At 38.7% G+C, this 18,298-nt stretch overlaps 1 protein-coding gene across 2 annotated transcripts in view; it reads left to right on the top strand.

The window, feature by feature from the left end:
- Positions 1 to 18,298, top strand: part of Kif18a (kinesin family member 18A) — a 73,928-nt gene that overhangs the window by 3,724 nt on the left and 51,906 nt on the right. For both annotated transcript variants that reach the window (XM_045156887.1, XM_004660720.2), the window contains exons 2-6: positions 6,344 to 6,716; positions 7,678 to 7,835; positions 13,500 to 13,604; positions 14,348 to 14,458; positions 16,676 to 16,873. In XM_045156887.1, the coding sequence (XP_045012822.1) occupies positions 6,392 to 6,716; positions 7,678 to 7,835; positions 13,500 to 13,604; positions 14,348 to 14,458; positions 16,676 to 16,873 (897 nt within the window). In that variant the 5' untranslated portion in view covers positions 6,344 to 6,391. The remainder of the gene's footprint in view (positions 1 to 6,343; positions 6,717 to 7,677; positions 7,836 to 13,499; positions 13,605 to 14,347; positions 14,459 to 16,675; positions 16,874 to 18,298) is intronic.

Genomic DNA, 18,298 nt, shown 5'->3' on the forward strand with positions numbered 1-18,298 from the left:
ATAAACTGGAAGGAGACACTTACTATTGATTCGTGTATTGTTGTTTGTTATTTGAGGTAGGGTCTCACTCTAGCCTGGGCTGACCAGGAATTCACTCCATAGTCTCAGGATGGCCTTGAACTCACAGCAATCCTCCTACCTCTGCCTCCCAAGTGCTGGGATTAAAGGTGTGTGCCACAACATTGGGCTACTATTGACCTTTATACCTCCAGATCCAGAAAAACAACTGGCCTGTGGATGGCACTTAATATTTACTTACTAAATGCTTAGCTACCTTTCCTTTAGTTAGTTAAGCACTTAGTAAATTGAATATCCTTTAGCTACTTTCCTAAGTAGCACTTGTTAGTTATACATGTCACTATTCCATTAATATTTGTTTCTCTTGCTAAGTAGTAAATAATATCAAACATTTGTGGCACATTCTCTGTACCAACTAGTTTGCTAAATACTTAATCCATAATCAGTTCTTGGTACAATTCTTATAAGGTAGGTGCTATGACAAATCCAATTTTAGGGCTGGAGAGTTGGCTTAGTGGTTAAGGTGTTTGCCTGCAAAGCCTAAGGTCCCAGGTTCAATTCCCCAGAACCCACATAAGCCAGCTGGTCAATGGGGTGCATGCATCTGGAGTTTGTTCGCAGTGGCTGGAGACCCCGGCATGCCCACTCTCTCTCTTAATAAATAAGCAAATTAAAGTTTTTTTAAAAAAAAATACATAAATCTAATTTTAAAGATGAGGAAACTGCCACAAGGATGTTAGGTGACCTAACCACGGTCCCAACCAGTATGTGCTAGAACTGGGATTTCAGCCTAAGTCATCTGATAGTTCACACATCTAATAGTTAACTTATTGAATTAATTAATCAATTAGCAGGTGATATCTGTCCAACCAACATTTTCTTTTGCTTTTTGAAACAGGGTCTGATGGAGCCCAGAGTGGCTTCAAAGTCACTCTGTTGCAATGGATGACCCTGAACTTTTGATTGTGCTTCCACTGAGCGTTGAACTTATAGTTGTGGTTCCCTATCTCAGTTTGTTGCTGGGGACCAAACCCAAAGCTTCCTTCTTAATAGGCAAGTACTCTACCACTGAGCTGTATCCAAGTCCCCCAACCATGAAACTCCAAGATTTGGATTAATTCATGATTGTATTTATCATTCATTCTTAACCACATTTCTGAAATCTTTTTTAGAATACATATGAAGGATGTTTTTTTAATTAATTATTTATTATTTATTTGCAAGCAGAGAAAGAGAAGAGAGACAGAGAGAGAATGGGCACCCAAGGGCCTGTAGCCACTGCAAATGATCTCCAGATACATGTGCCTTTTGTGCATCTCGCTTTCATGGGTCTTGGGAAATGGAACCTGGGTCCTTGGCTTCACAAGCAAACACCTTAACCACTAAGCCATCTCTCCAGCCCAGGGATAGTTTTTTTATATCCTGAGTGTGAGAGATTCCTAGCACTTAATAGGCAAGTAACAAATACCAAACATTTTCTAAAAATGGAAGAATCCCAGCAAAGAGCCATCCATACGTGATTTAGGAAACACTGAAAATTAGGTTCATTTTGGGGGGAAAAAAGTAGAAACAGGGACAATGACAGAAGAGAATTCACATCTCTTAATACTTGAATATATTTGATAGTGATCTTTGTGACCTTCATAAAAATCCTATGAAGTATTACTATCTCATATACAAATAAAGTTGAGCTTCTAAAGTTAAGTAACATATAATGCTGTAGAATGTGAAATTGGTGCTTTGTAGGACATAGTGCCATAGAAGCTGAATTACTAGCAGAATAAGTAATTCGCCTGGGACCTGAGAGGTAGAGTCAGAATGGCATCTCCCTCTTCAGCATTCTATTTTTGTGGTGGCCATCCTAAAAAGGAAGACCTGTCCAGAATCTGCTGCTTTTAGATTACTTGGTTTATTTGCGTTCTGTCCAACAGTATATGGTTTGCTGACATACTTCAAATTTAGCATGGCTGTTATTTGACCCTTTAAAAATAAAAATACATCACTGACCTTTCCTCTTACATGTACATCATTTCTCTCTTCCTGTATTCACTGCTGGAATTTTTTTCTCAGCCAAGCTTTTGTCCCTAAATTCTCCAAAGCTGCTGTACACATGATCCTCTGTGTTACTAAATTTCTTGGTTAATTCTCATAATTACTTGACCTGTTAGATTTACTCAACAAACTTGGTCTGTCTCCTTAATTGAATGGTTTCTCAAAAGTCTTACAACAGAATTAAGCTGTAAAAACTTCGACAAGCATAAAACTGCACTGAGAATGTAAAAGCAGCCTTAATTTCTTGACTTGGCTTCTGACAGCCTTTATATTTCCACCTGGATGTATCACATACAGGGGAAACCTGTTCTGCCCTCAGTTCCATCTAACTTGATGGCCATTTCAATTTTCAAACAGTTAAGCAAAAACCTTGGGAATTTTGTTGAATCCTGTCATACTTCACATCCATCCGTCAAGAAATTGGGTTGACTGCCTTTATAGGAGGCCCAGAATCTGACTACTACTACTGCTACTGCCTTGTTCTGAGCTCATACCACTATCTTTTTTGTTGTGATTGTTCATATTACTTCAGTGGGTTAATCTCTGTTCTCTAGTATATTACCTGCACAGCAGTGAGAGTGATCAAATCACTGTGTACTCGGAACCATACAGATTATATTATTTAATCCTTGTATTTCCGCCTCGTGTCTTATTACTCTTTCCTTTTATTACTCCTTCTCAGCAAAAACCTCATGCTATCCTAGGGTCTTTGCATGAGTCACTGTTTTCTATCAGTATATTTCAATCTCTATGTAAAAATGCCCTCACCCCTTTCAAGTCCTTACTGAAATAGTAATGTTTTGTTTTGTTTTTTGTTATAAGGCAGAAAAACAGTTTAAATGTTTTGTTGTGATGGTAGTTTTCCTTGGTATTTTGAGAGTATCCCACTATATAGCCCAGGCTAGCCTTAAAATGCCTGATCAGTCTCTCCTGAGTGCCCGATTTATATAGTGCTAGGAATTGAAATCAGCTTTGTGATGCTAGGCAAACTAAGATACATCACCAGCAACTTTATTTTTAAACATTTTTATTAGCAGTATATATACGTATAGACAACATACCATGATCATAATCCCCTCTCAGGTCCCCTCTTCTCTGAATACCTTCTTTCCAACTAGTCTCTTCTGTTTTGATGTCACCATTTTTGTTCTTCCTATTATGCAGGCTTTATATAGATAGCATTAACTACTGTGAGATCATAAATATCAAAGCCACTTTGTATCTGGAAAACTGTATTGTAAACACTCCTTCCCTTCCTTTGACTCATACATTCTTTCTGCCACTTCTTCTAAAATGGTTCCTGAGCCTTAAACTGGGGGATGGATACTTCGTTGTCACTTGTCAGCACTTTGGTGAGTTTTGAGTTCACCCAGAGGTCATTGCCGTATGAAAAAAGAAGCTTCTCTAACCAAAAGTGAGAGTAGCATTAATATGTGCACATAAACTTAAATATTTAGAAATCAGTTTGGTTAACATTTAGCCAGGCAATAGTAGTTTCCACCTTAGGGCTTGATACACACACACACACACACACATATACATTTATTATTTATTTATTTATTTGCAAGCAGAGAGAGAGAAAAGAAACAGAGAGTATGTGGGTATGCCAGAGCCTCCATTACAAATGAACTCCAGATGCATACACCACTTTGTGCATCTGGCTTTATGAGGGTACTGGGTAATTGAACCATGGTTGTTAGATTTTACAGGCAAATACTTTAGCCACTAATATCCCACCAGCCCTTCCTTGTCTTTTTGTTTGTTTGTTTGTTTCTTGGTTCTTCAAGGTAGGGTCTCACTCTAGTCCAGGCTGACCTGGAACTCACTGCAATCCCAGGGTGGCCTCCAGCTCATGGCCATCACCACCATGCCTGGCTCCTCCCTTGGGTTTTTAATACCACTTAATACCACTCAGGAATTCTTTCCTGTAAGGCAGCAGGCCTCAAATCCAATGAGAGCAGTTGGTTTTTCACCATAAATAGACATGTCACCATTGCCTTAGTTGGTACATTTCGCCTGCATAGCCCCTCCTTTCTTGGCACATAGTAACAGAATATATGTACAGACTACATTGTGATATTTGTGTGTGTGTGTGTGTGTGTGTGTGTGTGTGTGTGTGTGTGTGTGTGTGTAGTTTAATGAGCAAATTGTGCTAAGTAACATCATTCCCCTCACATGCATGTTTCTTTGTGGTGAGAACATTTAAAATCCCCTTTTTCAGCAACTTTGGAATTTATAAGTATGTAATTGAGACAGATCAGGAGGGGCCACCTTTGCCTGGATACTGAACTGGTATAAACATGTTTCAATCTGTTCAAATTAGTTTTATTTTAATGACAAGTTCTCTAAATTTATATTGTAACATTCTTTCTGATGCTTATTTGTAAACAAATTCAGGGGAATAGGAAAATTTAGCTCCCTAGTTAGCAGCAGGTTTTTTTGCTCCCCCACCCCCATGGTTGAACTATCATGAACAAAAGAACTGTCAGTCAAACAGCAAGCTTGAATACCCTTATGTGAGCACACCTGTTGCAGTCAGGTTCTCATTGCTGGTAGAAATCACTCAACCAAGAGCATCTTGTGGGAAAAAGGTTTATTTTGGCTTATAGGCTCGAGGGGAAGCTCCATGATGGCATGAGCAGAGGGTGGACACCACCCCCTGGCCCACATAAGATAGATAACAGGAACAGGAGAGTGTACCAAACACTGGCAGGGGAAAACTGGTTATAACACCCATAAGTTCACCCTCAACAATAAACTCCCTCCAGGAGGTGTTACCAATTCTCCATCAGCTGGGATCCTAGCATTCAGAACACCTAAGTTTATGGTGTACAACTGAGTCAAACTACTACAACACTCATCTGGAACACTTCGTGGATGCTTGAGAAAATTAATCAAAGATTACCGCTGAGTGTCCAGCTCCTGAAGTTCATACCAGCCTTTTGCAATCACAAGCCTAGATGAACCATTTCTATATTGGCCAGAGATGGAACACTTCCTACAGTGGTGAACTACTTTGCTGCTAAGGAACAAGGCCCTTAAATGTCCAAACTGTAAGGCTTGATGATTGTAATTAGTGCTGAGAGGCATGGCTGTGACTGGCCCATGCACCCCTTCTCAGCTGCTTAAGCTTGTTAGTGAATCAGCTGAAAGACACACACTGCTGGTGAACATCATTCCAGTTGACACTTCTCTTGAGTGGTCTTTCCTTGCCTCCTTTAAGTAATTCAGGCCCAGCTGGAAGCATGGATGGATGCAGCAAGGACAGTAGAGGCCAGTGCAACTTAGCAGCTGAACGAACACCTCAGCAGGGCACCATGAATATTGCCACACTGCCAGAGCTGAACAAAGGGCTGGCAGTCCATAGGCCCAAATCTGACTAAGGGTGCAGGTGGGACACCAAAATGACTGATCCCTCAGGGGCTTCGCATCTGCCCTCTGGTTTTCTGCCCTGTTGGGAAGAAATTCCTACATCTAGAGCCCAGTTCGTGAGTGATGCTTCCATCTACTGGCTTCCAAGCAAGAGCTAGTGTCCTTCAGCACTGGTCACTTACTGAAGGAAGAGCTGAACAGTTTGCAAGCTATCATGGCCACTTGTCCTTATTTGAATGTTCTTTTGACTCTAGATTACTTTGTGAATAGTTAAGATTTCCAAGTTACTGGCTTATGTTTCTTTTTTCATACTAGATAATCATAGTCAAATCACCATTTATTAATCTGTTATTGCTGTTCCTTAGACTTTCATATCGTTGAGAGATGAGAGACAAAAACATGCATTCAGTGGCTGGGATCTCTGAATACAGCAAGAAGTATCCACATTTCTGTGATGGTCAGACTGGAGCTAATATGCTGGTGCAAACTTGAAACATTCTTAATACTTTACTTCTGAGATGCAGAGAGGTTTCCAGCCAGGATGACTTGTAGTAAAAGTCATTACCCTTCTTTGATTCTGAGAGATTTTCTGTCCATTCCCATAACCCAAGCTAAATAGTACGAGAGCCCTTGTGAAAAGCAAAGCCGTTACCTATGGCTCACTATAGTATTCAGTTAAAATGCAACACAAGCCCTGATTAATATTTCAAGTCAAATGATTTTTGTCTTGCTTTTGTGGAAATGTGTGCCATTTGACTTGTTTTGGGATAAGTTTATAGGTATGTGTGTGTACATGTAAATATATTTCCCCACTGTAACACATTTACCAAGTGAGCAAAGGAAAAATATCACCCATACAAATAGGACTAATATTAAAATTATATTTCCCTTTTAATTTCAGAAAAATATCAGGCAAATTCATGTGAACAGGAATAAAAAATAACCAACAATGTCTGCCACTGAGGAAGAGTTGTGTCACCACATGAAGGTAGTAGTTCGTGTACGTCCTGAAAACACACAAGAAAAGGCTGTTGGATTCCATAAAGTGGTTCATGTTGTAGATAAACACATACTAGTTTTTGACCCTAAACAGGAAGAAATCAGTTTTTTCCACAGAAAGAAAACTGCAAATGTTGATATTACAAAAAGACAAAATAAAGATCTTAAATTTGTATTTGATGCTGTTTTTGATGAGACATCAACTCAGATGGATGTTTTTGAGCACACCACCAAGCCAATTCTCCGTAGTTTTCTGAATGGATATAACTGCACAGGTAATTGTTTTGGTTTGGAGTCTAATCTCTCCATCTGCTTCCAGCTTTACATTTGGAGGGACATGTATTCTCTTCTTTCCCTTAAATATAATCATATTTGAAATGCTTATCTGGTAGAAATTTTTAATAAATTCAATAGATTACTTTGAAGTGTAAACTTGCTTTGAAATGGATTTATCCTACATCTTCTGTACAACATTGTCTTTCCCAGGCCCTGCTATTGCCCCTGTTGATAGCCTTCTCATTTCCCCATATTATTAAACCATGTGCTTTTTGCACAAATTGTATTCATAAATCCACTGTTTACCTCTACAGTCATCTTCCCCTCTTGAATAGTCTGACATTTCTGAACAATTGTCACTTTTCTTTGCATAATCATTTTTCTTTAAGGTGCCTTGAATAAAAAAATGTTAAGACTCTGAAAACTGAGAATTTTGTACTATTTTAACATGTCTTCAATCCAAGAAGCACCTAATGTGCTTTGGAGAGACTAATTTGCCTTTCAGAAAGGCCATGTTGATTTCTCAAGAAAAAGATATTTAGGGGCTGGAAAGATGGCTCAGTGGATCAGGATCTTGCTTGCAAAGCCTCTGGCCTGGATTCAGTTTCCAAGATACCCAACTTAAGCTGGATGTAAAAAGTGATGTTCATTTCATGTTTCACTGCTTTATCACAGAAGACAACCCTCTGGCCAAGTAAGAAGAGAATGAGTTTTATTGATTAGAACTAAATATTCTTTATTCATGAAACTTAATAGATATTTTTGTTTTGTTTTTTGAAGTACAGTCTCACTTTTTCTTTTTATAAAAAATTTTCCTCCACTTTAGTGCTAACTACAACAGGTATTTTCTGTTAGATTTATAGCCACTATCAGCATGTCCAGGTAGAACTGCCCACTAGAAAGGTTACTGCAATGTTCTGTTGTAAGCAACAGCTTTGACATGCTCTCGTAAAAACCCAGTTCTTGCATATGGTGCCACTGGAGCTGGGAAGACCCACACAATGCTGGGATCACCTGCTGAACCTGGAGTGATGTACCTAACAATGATAGACCTCTATAAGTCCATGGACGAGATTAAAGAAGAGAAAGTATGCAGCACCGCAGTGTCTTATCTAGAGGTAAGTTGGTGATACCCATTCTTCATATTTACATTCTTTTTGAGAAACCTCCAATTACATGGGCCATTCAAATTATTTTACTCAGTAGTCTTCTTATTCATGTATAAAAGCATTAACATTCCTGATCTTGGGTGTGTATTTGCATCTTTTTTTTATTTTTTTAAATTTTGGCATAATTTCAGGCTTACAGAGAAGTCACAAAAATAGTATATGTTACTTCCAGATGCCCTTCACCAAGATATCCCATATGTTAACATTTTACTACATTTGTATGTCTGTGTGTGTGTTCATGTACATTTATTCAGAACTGTTTAAGATATAAATTTGTAAGATGGGAAAATTTCTTAGACCCACTGAAATTGATTAGGAATTAGCAATCATTGTCATATAATTTGTAGGACTCAATGAAATTTTCCTGATTAATGGTCTTTACTGAAAAAAAAAATCCAATACTATAAATTACATTCACTTGCCATATGTCTTTGTATTTTCTCCTTTGAATGAGCATGTGTGTGCTTTGTATTTTATGATGTTACCATAAAATCCTCAGTTAGGTTCTCACTATTGTACTCAGTTTATGCACTAGATGGACCACCACAGAAGTGACGCTGGTGAGAACTTATCACTTCATACCAAGATAGTGTTGGTTGGGCCCTGTAGTAGTTGAAATGTATGGCCCCCAATATATTCAGGACTTCATTGAAGTTTATAATTTAGATCTGCAGCCACTTGGCAGAAGAAGGTGTCATGGGACAGATCTTAGGCTCCAACCCTAAGGTGAGGTAGTGGATTTGGAATTCCAGTCTGAAGATATACAAAGTGCCTGAGTTCTGTCTGGAGTTTGAGAAGTGTACTTGCATGTGCTGAAAGGGTGTCTTTCGGGTTGTTGCTTGTGGCTTTACTTTCTCTGCTTGCACCTGTGAAAGTGGGTCAGCCTTTTTGGCCATTACGGAACTTCCCTGTATCTTCAATAAATTCCTTCTTCCATAACTGCCTGGTCTAAAAGTTCATCTCAGCAATGTGAGGCTGTCTGTCACAGGCCCATTTTCTGGCAATGTTAACTTTCATCAGTTTCATTATGCTAGTATTTGTAAGTATTCTCCAGACTAAAGATACTATTCTATCCTCTTATAATTAATGAGTGCTTTGTTTGCAGACAGTGTTAATAACCCCTCACTCTTCACACTTTCCTCTGTTAGCATTTGCATCTTCTAATGATTCTTCTGAATCAGTTATGACACTGATGATAGATGACGCTAATTTTTAGATTCCATCGTTTCTTCTATGTTTATTCATTTTTTTGTGCTTTTTAACTGTAAGGAAGAACTTTCTTTTTCCTTGATTACAACTACATGAACTCATGAATTGTTTATTCAATAGATTATAGTCTCTTTCTTTGAACTTAGTACAAGGCTAGCCTCAAACTCACAGTGGTCCTCCTACCTCTGCCTCCTGAATATTGAGATTAAAGTCATGTGCCACCATACCTGGAATTGCCTTGAAATCTTGATCCTCATAAATCAGCCTCTCAAGTGTGCTGGGGTTACAGATATACACCACCATACCTATCTTTATGGTCACTTTCTATGTGCTCAAATTGTGAATATTTGGCCAGCTAAAGCTCCTTGATACTGCCTCCTGCTGCTATGTTGGCATATCACATCATTGTCATGATAGCTGGTACTCAGCATATAGTAAAGCTGTTGCAGACATTGGTTTGATATTCAGGTAATATTTTAGAAATGCCATCAAGTGTCACTGGCTGCACAGGGTTAATAAGTATCTCTAGTATCAGCAGTGTTCTCATCAAATGTTAGAGTTGATCTATACTGGTAGAGTTTCTTCCACAGATTGATGAAAGTCTTGTGCTACCAAAGTAACCTCAACAGTTTATCACTTAGAGATTTAAAAAAAAAAAAAGCAAAACTCTGAAAAGGGACTATCTTGATGATAGCTTCATTAGCTATCATCATTATTGCAAAGGAGAAATGAACCATTGTTACATAATGTAAGCAGAAATTGAATTTAGAACACTGGGAAGTTGTAGCGTGTTCTGTCTGATGCAGCATTACAGCAACCCATTCAAAAGAATTAACAAGAGCTCACACAATTCACATGCTTCAAATATGAGGATTTATAGGGACGGGGAGGAGATAGAATGAGGTCATAAACATCAGCCATGACCTTCTGATTAGAAAAAAGACCTTAGGCTAGAGAGAAACCTTAATGGTTAAAGGTGCTCTCTTATAAATCCTGCCTGTCTTGGTAGTTCCCCATTTACTCGCATAAAGCCACATATACAAAGTGACATGTCTGTAGTTCATTTGTAATGGCAAAAGGCCCTATTGTGTCTATACACACACTCATAGACAAATTAGTTAATATTTTTAAAATACCATAATCTAATATATGTTATACACATTTGTAAATATAAATCTCAATATTAAAAAAGTCTAAATTCATTCTCATAATAATAAAAACAGTTGTTCAGGAAAAAAGAATGGTGAAAATGAGATCATGGTTTTTTTTCCTTAAATCCCTTTTACTTATTTATTTATTTTTGGATTTTTGAGGTAGGGTCTCACTCTTACCAGGCTGACCTGGAATTCACTATGTGGCCTCAGGGTGGCCTTGAGCTCATGGTGATCTTCCTACCTCTACCTCCCAAGTGCTGGGCTTAAAGATGTGTACTAATCCTGAGACTACAGAGTTAATTCCAGGTCAGCCTGGACCAGAGTGAGAATCTACCTCAAAAAAAAAAAAAAAATGTGTACTATCACACCCAGTCTTTAGATCCTTTTCTACCTGGAGAATATTGAAATTCTGATTGTCATAATTTTTGTTGATTTTTCTTTTGTTCTTTTTCTTTTATTTTTATGTATTTATTTAAGAGTGACAGAGAGAAAGAGAGAATGGGTGTGCCAGGGCCTCTAGCCACTGCATATGAACTCCAGATGCATGCGCCACCTGGTGCATCTGGCTTATATGGGTCCTGGGGAATCAATTGAGTCTCGAACCAGGGTCCTTAGGCTTTACAGGCAAGCACTTAACCACTAAGCCATCTCTCCAGCCCTTTGTTGATTTTTCTATTAATTATAAGGCTATGGCTAATATGGCCTACTACTTAGGCCTCAAAATTACCTTTAGTACACCCACAAAATGCATATGGTTATGCCTCACCCTTTCAATATTCCATTTTAATAGGTCTGAGGAATATCAAAGGCGTTTATAAGTATTAGTCACCCAGAGAAGTGTTTTGCAGATAGCCACTTGAGAGGCCTCATTCTTTTTGATTGAATTGGATAAGTGGAAACAAGGTAATTGCTGATCATAAAAAAAGAGCTAGCTGGGTGTGGTGGCGCACTCCTTTAATCCCAGCACTTGGGAGGCAGAGGTAGGAGGATCGCTGTGAGTTCAAGGCCACCCTGAGACTACATAGTGAATTCCAGATCAGCCTGGGCTAGAGTGAAAACCTACCTCAAAAAACCAAAAAAGAAAAAAAGAGCTAAAAATTTCTCTATGATATAATAAATTTATTACATTTTAATAAAATGCTAGACGGTATAGACATTTGAGCTATGAAAAATTTTCATTGTGGGCTGTTTACTATAACTAGAAAGAAATAATGTTACATGTGTACATTCATTCTCTGTGTATAAATCTATATATATATATACTATAGATATTTATTTAATGTACTTGATATTTATTTGAGAGAGAATGGGCACTAGGGCCTACAGCCTCTGCAAATGAACTCCAGAAACATATGCCACCTTGTACATCAGGCTTATGTGGGTCCTGGGGAAATGAGCTTGGGTCCATTGGGTGTGCAGGCAAAGCACCTTAACCACTAAACCATTTTCTGGCCCTCTATACTTGTTTTTTTTGTTGTTGTTGTTTTTTGTTTTGTTTTGTTTTGTTTTTTTGCAGTACTTAGAATCAAGCCCCAAAATGTCTTGCAAGTACTTTACCGTGAGCTTTATGAGCTCTTCAAAATTATTTCTTAATGCCTGGTTTTATGTTTTACTTAAATCTTACTAAATAGGTATAATTGTCATTTGGTTGTCCATTACTAATTCTTATTACTAAATCCATAATTCCAAACCAGTATTGCTATTTCTAAGTCTTATTTGTAAAAGACACTTAACATGTTGCCACAGGTCAAAAATTTGAAGTTGAGGATTTGCCTCAATGGTGGAGCATTTGCCTAGTAAGCTCAAGGCCCTAGGTTTGGTCTGCAGCACTGTAAAATAAATTATTTTTGCTTTTTTTTTTTTTTAGCAAAAATTATGGTTTGTCTTCAACATAAGTGAGGATATTGAGGTTTTAGTCCCTGCTCTGCTGTTGATTTTTGTAACCATGAACAAGTCATCCAGGATCTTAGTTCCCCATAATTCAATTGGGAGAGGCTATTTAAGGACATGATATGATATGATACATCTATTTTCTCTTTGGTGCACATATTGTTTTATGTATATGCACATGTGCAGATGTTTGTATCCTCTTTACATGCATAACAGGGACAGCGGAAGACCTCAGATGTCCTTTGTCGTTCTTCCACCTTATTTCCTTAAGACAGGGTCTCACTGAACCTGGAACTCCCTGCTTGTTGGTTAGAAGGGCTGACCAGAAAGACCTGGCAATACCCCTTCAGTGGTGGGGTCACAGGCATGCATGACCACACCCAGCTTTTTACAAGTGCTAGGGATCCGTCTCAGGTCCTTATGCTTTTGTGCAGCAAGTGCTCACTCACCAAATTATCTCTGCTGCCCCACACAGATCTTTGGTTTTTCAAAGTAGCTCTAGCTCAGGGTGACCTTGAACTCACTGCCAGAAATCTTCCTACTTGGCCTCCTGAGTGCTGGGATTAAAGATGTGTGCCACCACACCAGGTAAAGAGAATGGACTCACCAGGGCCTTTACCAATTTCAGGCACATGCACCACTTTGTGCATCTGACTTTACGTGGGTATTGAGGAAGCAAACTTGGTCATTTGGCTTTATGGGCAAGTGCCTAACTGCTGAGCCATCTCTAGTCCTATCTTTTTTTAATTTTTCAAGGGAGGGTCTTGCTCTAACCCAAGCTGACCCGAACTCATGCCAATCCTCCTACCTTTGCCTCACAAGTGCTGGGTCTAAAGGTGTGTTGTAACACCCAGCCTCCATCTATTCTTGAAAGTGGATTTTAGTGTTTGCTGTTTATTCACTAAAGTTCGTCCTTCTGGGAATTTTTTTTTTTAATTTTTGTTTCAGTTTTATTTATTTGAGTGTGACAGAGAGAGAGAGAATGGGTGCGCCAGTGCTTCTAGCCACTGCTAATGAACTCCAGGCGCGTGCTCCCCCCTGTGCATCTGGCTAACGTGGCTCCTGGGGAATCGAGCCTCAAACCGGGGTCCTTAGGCTTCATAGGCAAGCACTTAACCGCTAAGCCATCTCTCCAGCCCCTTCTGGGAAATTTTTTGAAGCCATTTAGGTAGCTGACTAAGCCGTGTTTTACCATAGTTAAGTCAGGAATTAAGGGGTGAGAATATAATAACTAACTTTTAAGTATCAACTGTAAATATAGGTGATCATAATTTTTCTAGGATATGAGACCTTCCATCAGCGATGTGTGTAATAGCACATATTATAACATGTATGTTAATGTGGTTCTTTTTAATTTAAGGTATATAATGAACAGATTCGGGACCTTCTAGTAAATTCAGGACCACTTGCTGTTCGGGAAGATGCCCAGAAAGGAGTGGTAGTGCAGGGGCTCACTTTACACCAGGTGTGTTCTTAAATGGCTTTTCTCTATCAAAAGGGAAAATATGTCTAATTAGCCTTTTCTAACAGCCACTCAATATAAATAAGTAGTTTTTTCCATTCTCTTGAGGAAGAAACTAAAGTGTAAGGTTAAAATGAATTTTAACGTAACCAAAGCAGTGAGTGGTGCATTTGGTCAATAAGAATATTACAGTTGGGATATCCTTCCTCTCTATCCTTCTTCTACCACCTCTGGTTGAGCGTCTTCAGTCTTGTTACCTCTTGAGACCTGGTTGGACATTTATCATACAATACTTTGTGCATTTTTAATCTCAGAGACTAGATTACACTATTTATTTATTTTAATCAGGTAGGGTCTCACTCTAGCCCAGGCTGACCTGAAACTCACTCTGCAGTTACAGGCTGGCTTTGAACTCAAAGTGATCCTATCTCTGTCTTCCAAGTGCTGGGATTAAAGATGTGCACCACCACGCCTGGCTTCATACTTCATTCTTTATGAAACATCGTGTACCAAGCCAATAATATGCTGTCAATAAGTAATAGGATTGAATTAATAGAAAGCATTTTCTTATACCTTTAAACAACGTCTTGTCTGTTTTGAGAGAGTTTTGCTCAGCAGTAGGAAAGTTGCCTAGCGTATGTGAGGCCCCCGATTTCCTTTCCTAGCACCATAATGATAAAAGAACAGCTTGCTGATATTTTTAAAATAGAATACTAAATATTTCTTTTCTACTTGAACTTCTCTAGCCCAAATCCTCAGAGGAAATTTTACAGCTATTAGACAATGGAAACAAGAACAGGACACAACATCCCACCAATAGAAATGCTACATCTTCTCGTTCTCATGCTGTTTTCCAGGTAACCGGTCATTGGGCCATCACTTCAAAATTTGATTTTAAAAGAAATCCAGCCATATGTATGAATAAATTCTGTATCTGACCAAAAATCTTCATCTGTATTCTTCTGTATGTCTCAGAACCTCCTTTATTTTGCAAGCTTTTTTTGTGTGTGTGTTAAACCATGTTGACACTGAACTCACCAAGTAGCCCCTGCCAGCCCTCCATTTGTGCACACCCTCCCTTGGCCTCCTGAGTAGTTGGTACTGTAGGCATCTTGTTGCCAGCGCATAAAACCCAGTGTTATAAGCGCACTGAGCTTAGGCTCTAGCATTGAGCACCTTCTACCACTTTGAAACTCTTAACAGCATATATCACAAAAGAACATTTAGAATTGAGCTAATGTCAACCAAAAACATGAGGTTAAACCCTTTGCCATATAGAATTTTACAAAAATGTAGGTGGGTAAGTTACAGTTACAGAGGTTTTTTAATGAAAATATTTCGTCTTTCCAATACTTAGTACATAGAGTAAGATTTTTCTATAGGTCCAGATTTATAGGACAAACTAATTGGGAAGATATTGATTCACTTATTAAAGGATGACACAAGACTTCATAGGAGAACATGTCCATAAAAACCAAAGATACAGATTATGATCCATTACTGTTTCTGTGGTTTCCAGCCCTGACGATATCTATATGGTAATGTGTATGTGTGTCTGCAGTCTAGATGATGTACGAAATTCATCTTAGAAAAAAGCATTCGGGAATGTCAGGCATGGTGGCACACACCTTTAATCCCTGCAATCAATACCTAGGCTAAGATAGCAGGATCACTGTGAGTTCAAGTCCAGTCTGAGACTAATTCTAGCCCCTATCTGGCAAAACTAAAAAAAAAAAAAAAAAAAAAAATTCTATCTAAGATAGTCAAGCCATAGGCCATTCAGATAGTCTAAATTTAAATTTCATGAGTCTTTAATACTTTTGGCACTGACTTCTATATATAAATTATTTCAGAAAAATGACACTGAGACTTCTAGAATGTGAAAGATCCTGCTTTGTAAGAAAGTTTATTTACTAGAAGGATTTATAACAGTGATGGTTTTTCTTTATCCTTTTTCACCTATTTTATTTAGTTAAACTCTGCAAAGCAATATAAAGTAGCTGACTGAATTAGATCTTACTGGTAGTGGAAAATGTGAAGCATACATACAGTGTTTGGGGGTGTAGAGTTTAGGTCATCATTCAGATTCATATTTCTTTGGGGGATAGTCCTTAAAACATGCAAAGCTTTATGACCACGACCTTTGGCCTAAGTTCCTGTCTGTCACCTCTGATAATCCCATGTGATGGTCCAAAGGGAAATAGAATAAAAAATAGTGATAGTGATGACTTCTTATAGGTCAAGGATTATTTTCCCTAAAGTGCCTTGTGTTAGTCAGGTTTCCATCAATGTAACAAATACTTGACATGATCGAGTTTAAGTGAAATGGTTTTATTTCTACTCACAGTTTTGCAACTCTCAGTTCAGGGTAGGCTGGCTTTATTTTATTGCCTTGGTGTTCCTGTGAGGCAGTAGATCATGAAAATGGTGTTATTGGCCCCAGGAGCTGGATGGAAAAATAAAAAGGAAAAGAGGGCTGGGTCCCACTCTTAGGGGCATACCTCCATTTTGTTTGTTTGTTTTCTAGTGATATAGGGGAACTGATTCTTGGTGTATCATTAACACCCAGGTTGGTCTCAAACTTCTGAGCTCAAATGATCCTTCTACCTCAGCCTCCAAAGTAGCTGGTACTTTACACCTGTGCCACCAGGCTAGGACTAGAACCCTCCTGCCAGTAAGAATTTTCACATCGAGTAGCACCAAGGTAGACACACAAAAAATTAACATGGGCCAGAGGACATTTAAGGTCCAATCTATTGTATATACCTATATAGAAGTTTTTCATGTACATGTTATTCTTAATTTGAATAATTCTAGTGATTACATTACTGTCAGATTATACCATGTTATTTTCTTTGAAAATAAAGTGTGTTAAAAGTAGCCAGGTGTGGTGGCGCATGCCTTTAATCCCAGCGCTCGGGAGGCAGAGGTAGGAGGATTGCCTTGAGTTCGAGGCCACCCTGAGACTCCATAGTGAATTCCAGGTCAGCCTGGGCTAGAGTAAAACCCTACCTCGAGAAAAAAGAAAGTTAAAAAACTGTTAAATCTTACTCTCATTTTTCCTATTCTATAAGATTTATTTGCGACAGCAAGACAAAACAGCAAGCATCAGTCAAAATGTCCGTATTGCCAAGATGTCTCTAATTGACCTGGCTGGGTCTGAGCGTGCCAGTGCTACTAGTGCTAAAGGAACACGGTTTGTAGAAGGCACAAATATCAATCGGTCACTGCTAGCTCTTGGGAATGTCATCAATGCCTTAGCAGATACCAAGGTAGGTGTTGTTTGTTTATGTGTTAAATGTTTTATGTATTTGAACAATTTCTAGAAAGACTGTTCAGCATAATTTTGTTCTAAAAGTTCATGACAAGTCAAATTTTAATAGCATATTGATGATTTTTTGACATAGGTCACAATCATAGGCGTAGGTGCAATTAAGGATTTTTGTTTTGTTTTGCAAGACACTTAATTTTCAGATTCTATTTTTATAATCAGAGTAAATTAAATAAAAAGTAATGGTTAGCTGGGCATGGTTAAACTACATAGTGAATTCCACGTCAACCTGTGCCATAGTGAAACCCTACCTTGAAAAGCCAAAAGGAAAAAGTAATGGTTAATAGTTGACATTTTATTAGCCAAGCATGGTGTCTAATTCCTGTAATTCTAGAGGCTGGATTGCAATTTAGCAGCCAGAAGGACCCCCCACCACCACCACCATGTTTTTAATCTAGAGAGGCTATTGGATGAAGATAAGGAACAAGGTAATATGAAGAGCTCCTGCCCATGAGGAGACAAGCCTCTTGGTTTTGTTTTGTTTTTGTTTTGCTTTTTAATTTGAGACAGAGAGAGAGAGAATGGGCATGCCCGGGCCTCTAACTACTGCAAAGGAACTGCAGACACTTGGGCCACCTTGTTTATCTGGCATATGTGGGACCTAGGTCCTTAGGTTTTGCAGACAAGTGCTTTTACTACTGAGCCATCTCCAGCCCAGGCCCCATATTTTGAAGTTGACTTTTGTTTGTATGGTTTTGGTTTTTTTCAAGGCAGGGACTTCCGGCTCTAGCCCAGGCTGACCTGGAATTCACTCTGTAGTTTAATGGTGACCTTGAACTCAAGGTAATCCTCCTACCTCTGTCTTTCTGAGTGCTGGGGTTGAAGGCGTGTGTCACCACACCTGGTTCATACACCTAGCTTTAAACTTGTTTTTTTGTTGTTGTTGTTGTTTTTTGTTTTTTGTCCATGTCTCCTGTATATATGTATGTTCCTATGCATTGGTGCACATGTGTGCAGATGTACATGTACGTATGTGTATGTACGTTGCCATCGCCTGTTCTCTTTGACTGAGGCAAAGTGTCTCACGAGAACCCATAACATGTTTGTTCAGACAATCTAGCTAACAGTGTTTGTCTCCAGTGGTTCCTCAATTTCTACTTCTTGATTACTGGGATTAGAGCCAGGCTTCCATGCATACCCAGCACTGATGTGAGGTGTTGGGGTGTGAACTTTGGTCTTCACATTTGGCAAGTACTTTACCCTCTCAGCCATATTCCCAGCCCTGAACTTGGTTTTTAATGTGACTTTTCACAAGCAAAGGGAGAGAGACTTAAGATTTAAGATATAACAAAGTCACATAATTGCATGGTATTTATTAATTACTTTGGGGCATTTAAAAATATTTTATGTCTGCCATATGCCAGAA

The sequence above is a fragment of the Jaculus jaculus genome, chromosome 8 (genome assembly GCF_020740685.1).
Source record: "Jaculus jaculus isolate mJacJac1 chromosome 8, mJacJac1.mat.Y.cur, whole genome shotgun sequence".
In the NCBI taxonomy this organism is placed as follows: Eukaryota; Metazoa; Chordata; class Mammalia; order Rodentia; family Dipodidae; genus Jaculus; species Jaculus jaculus.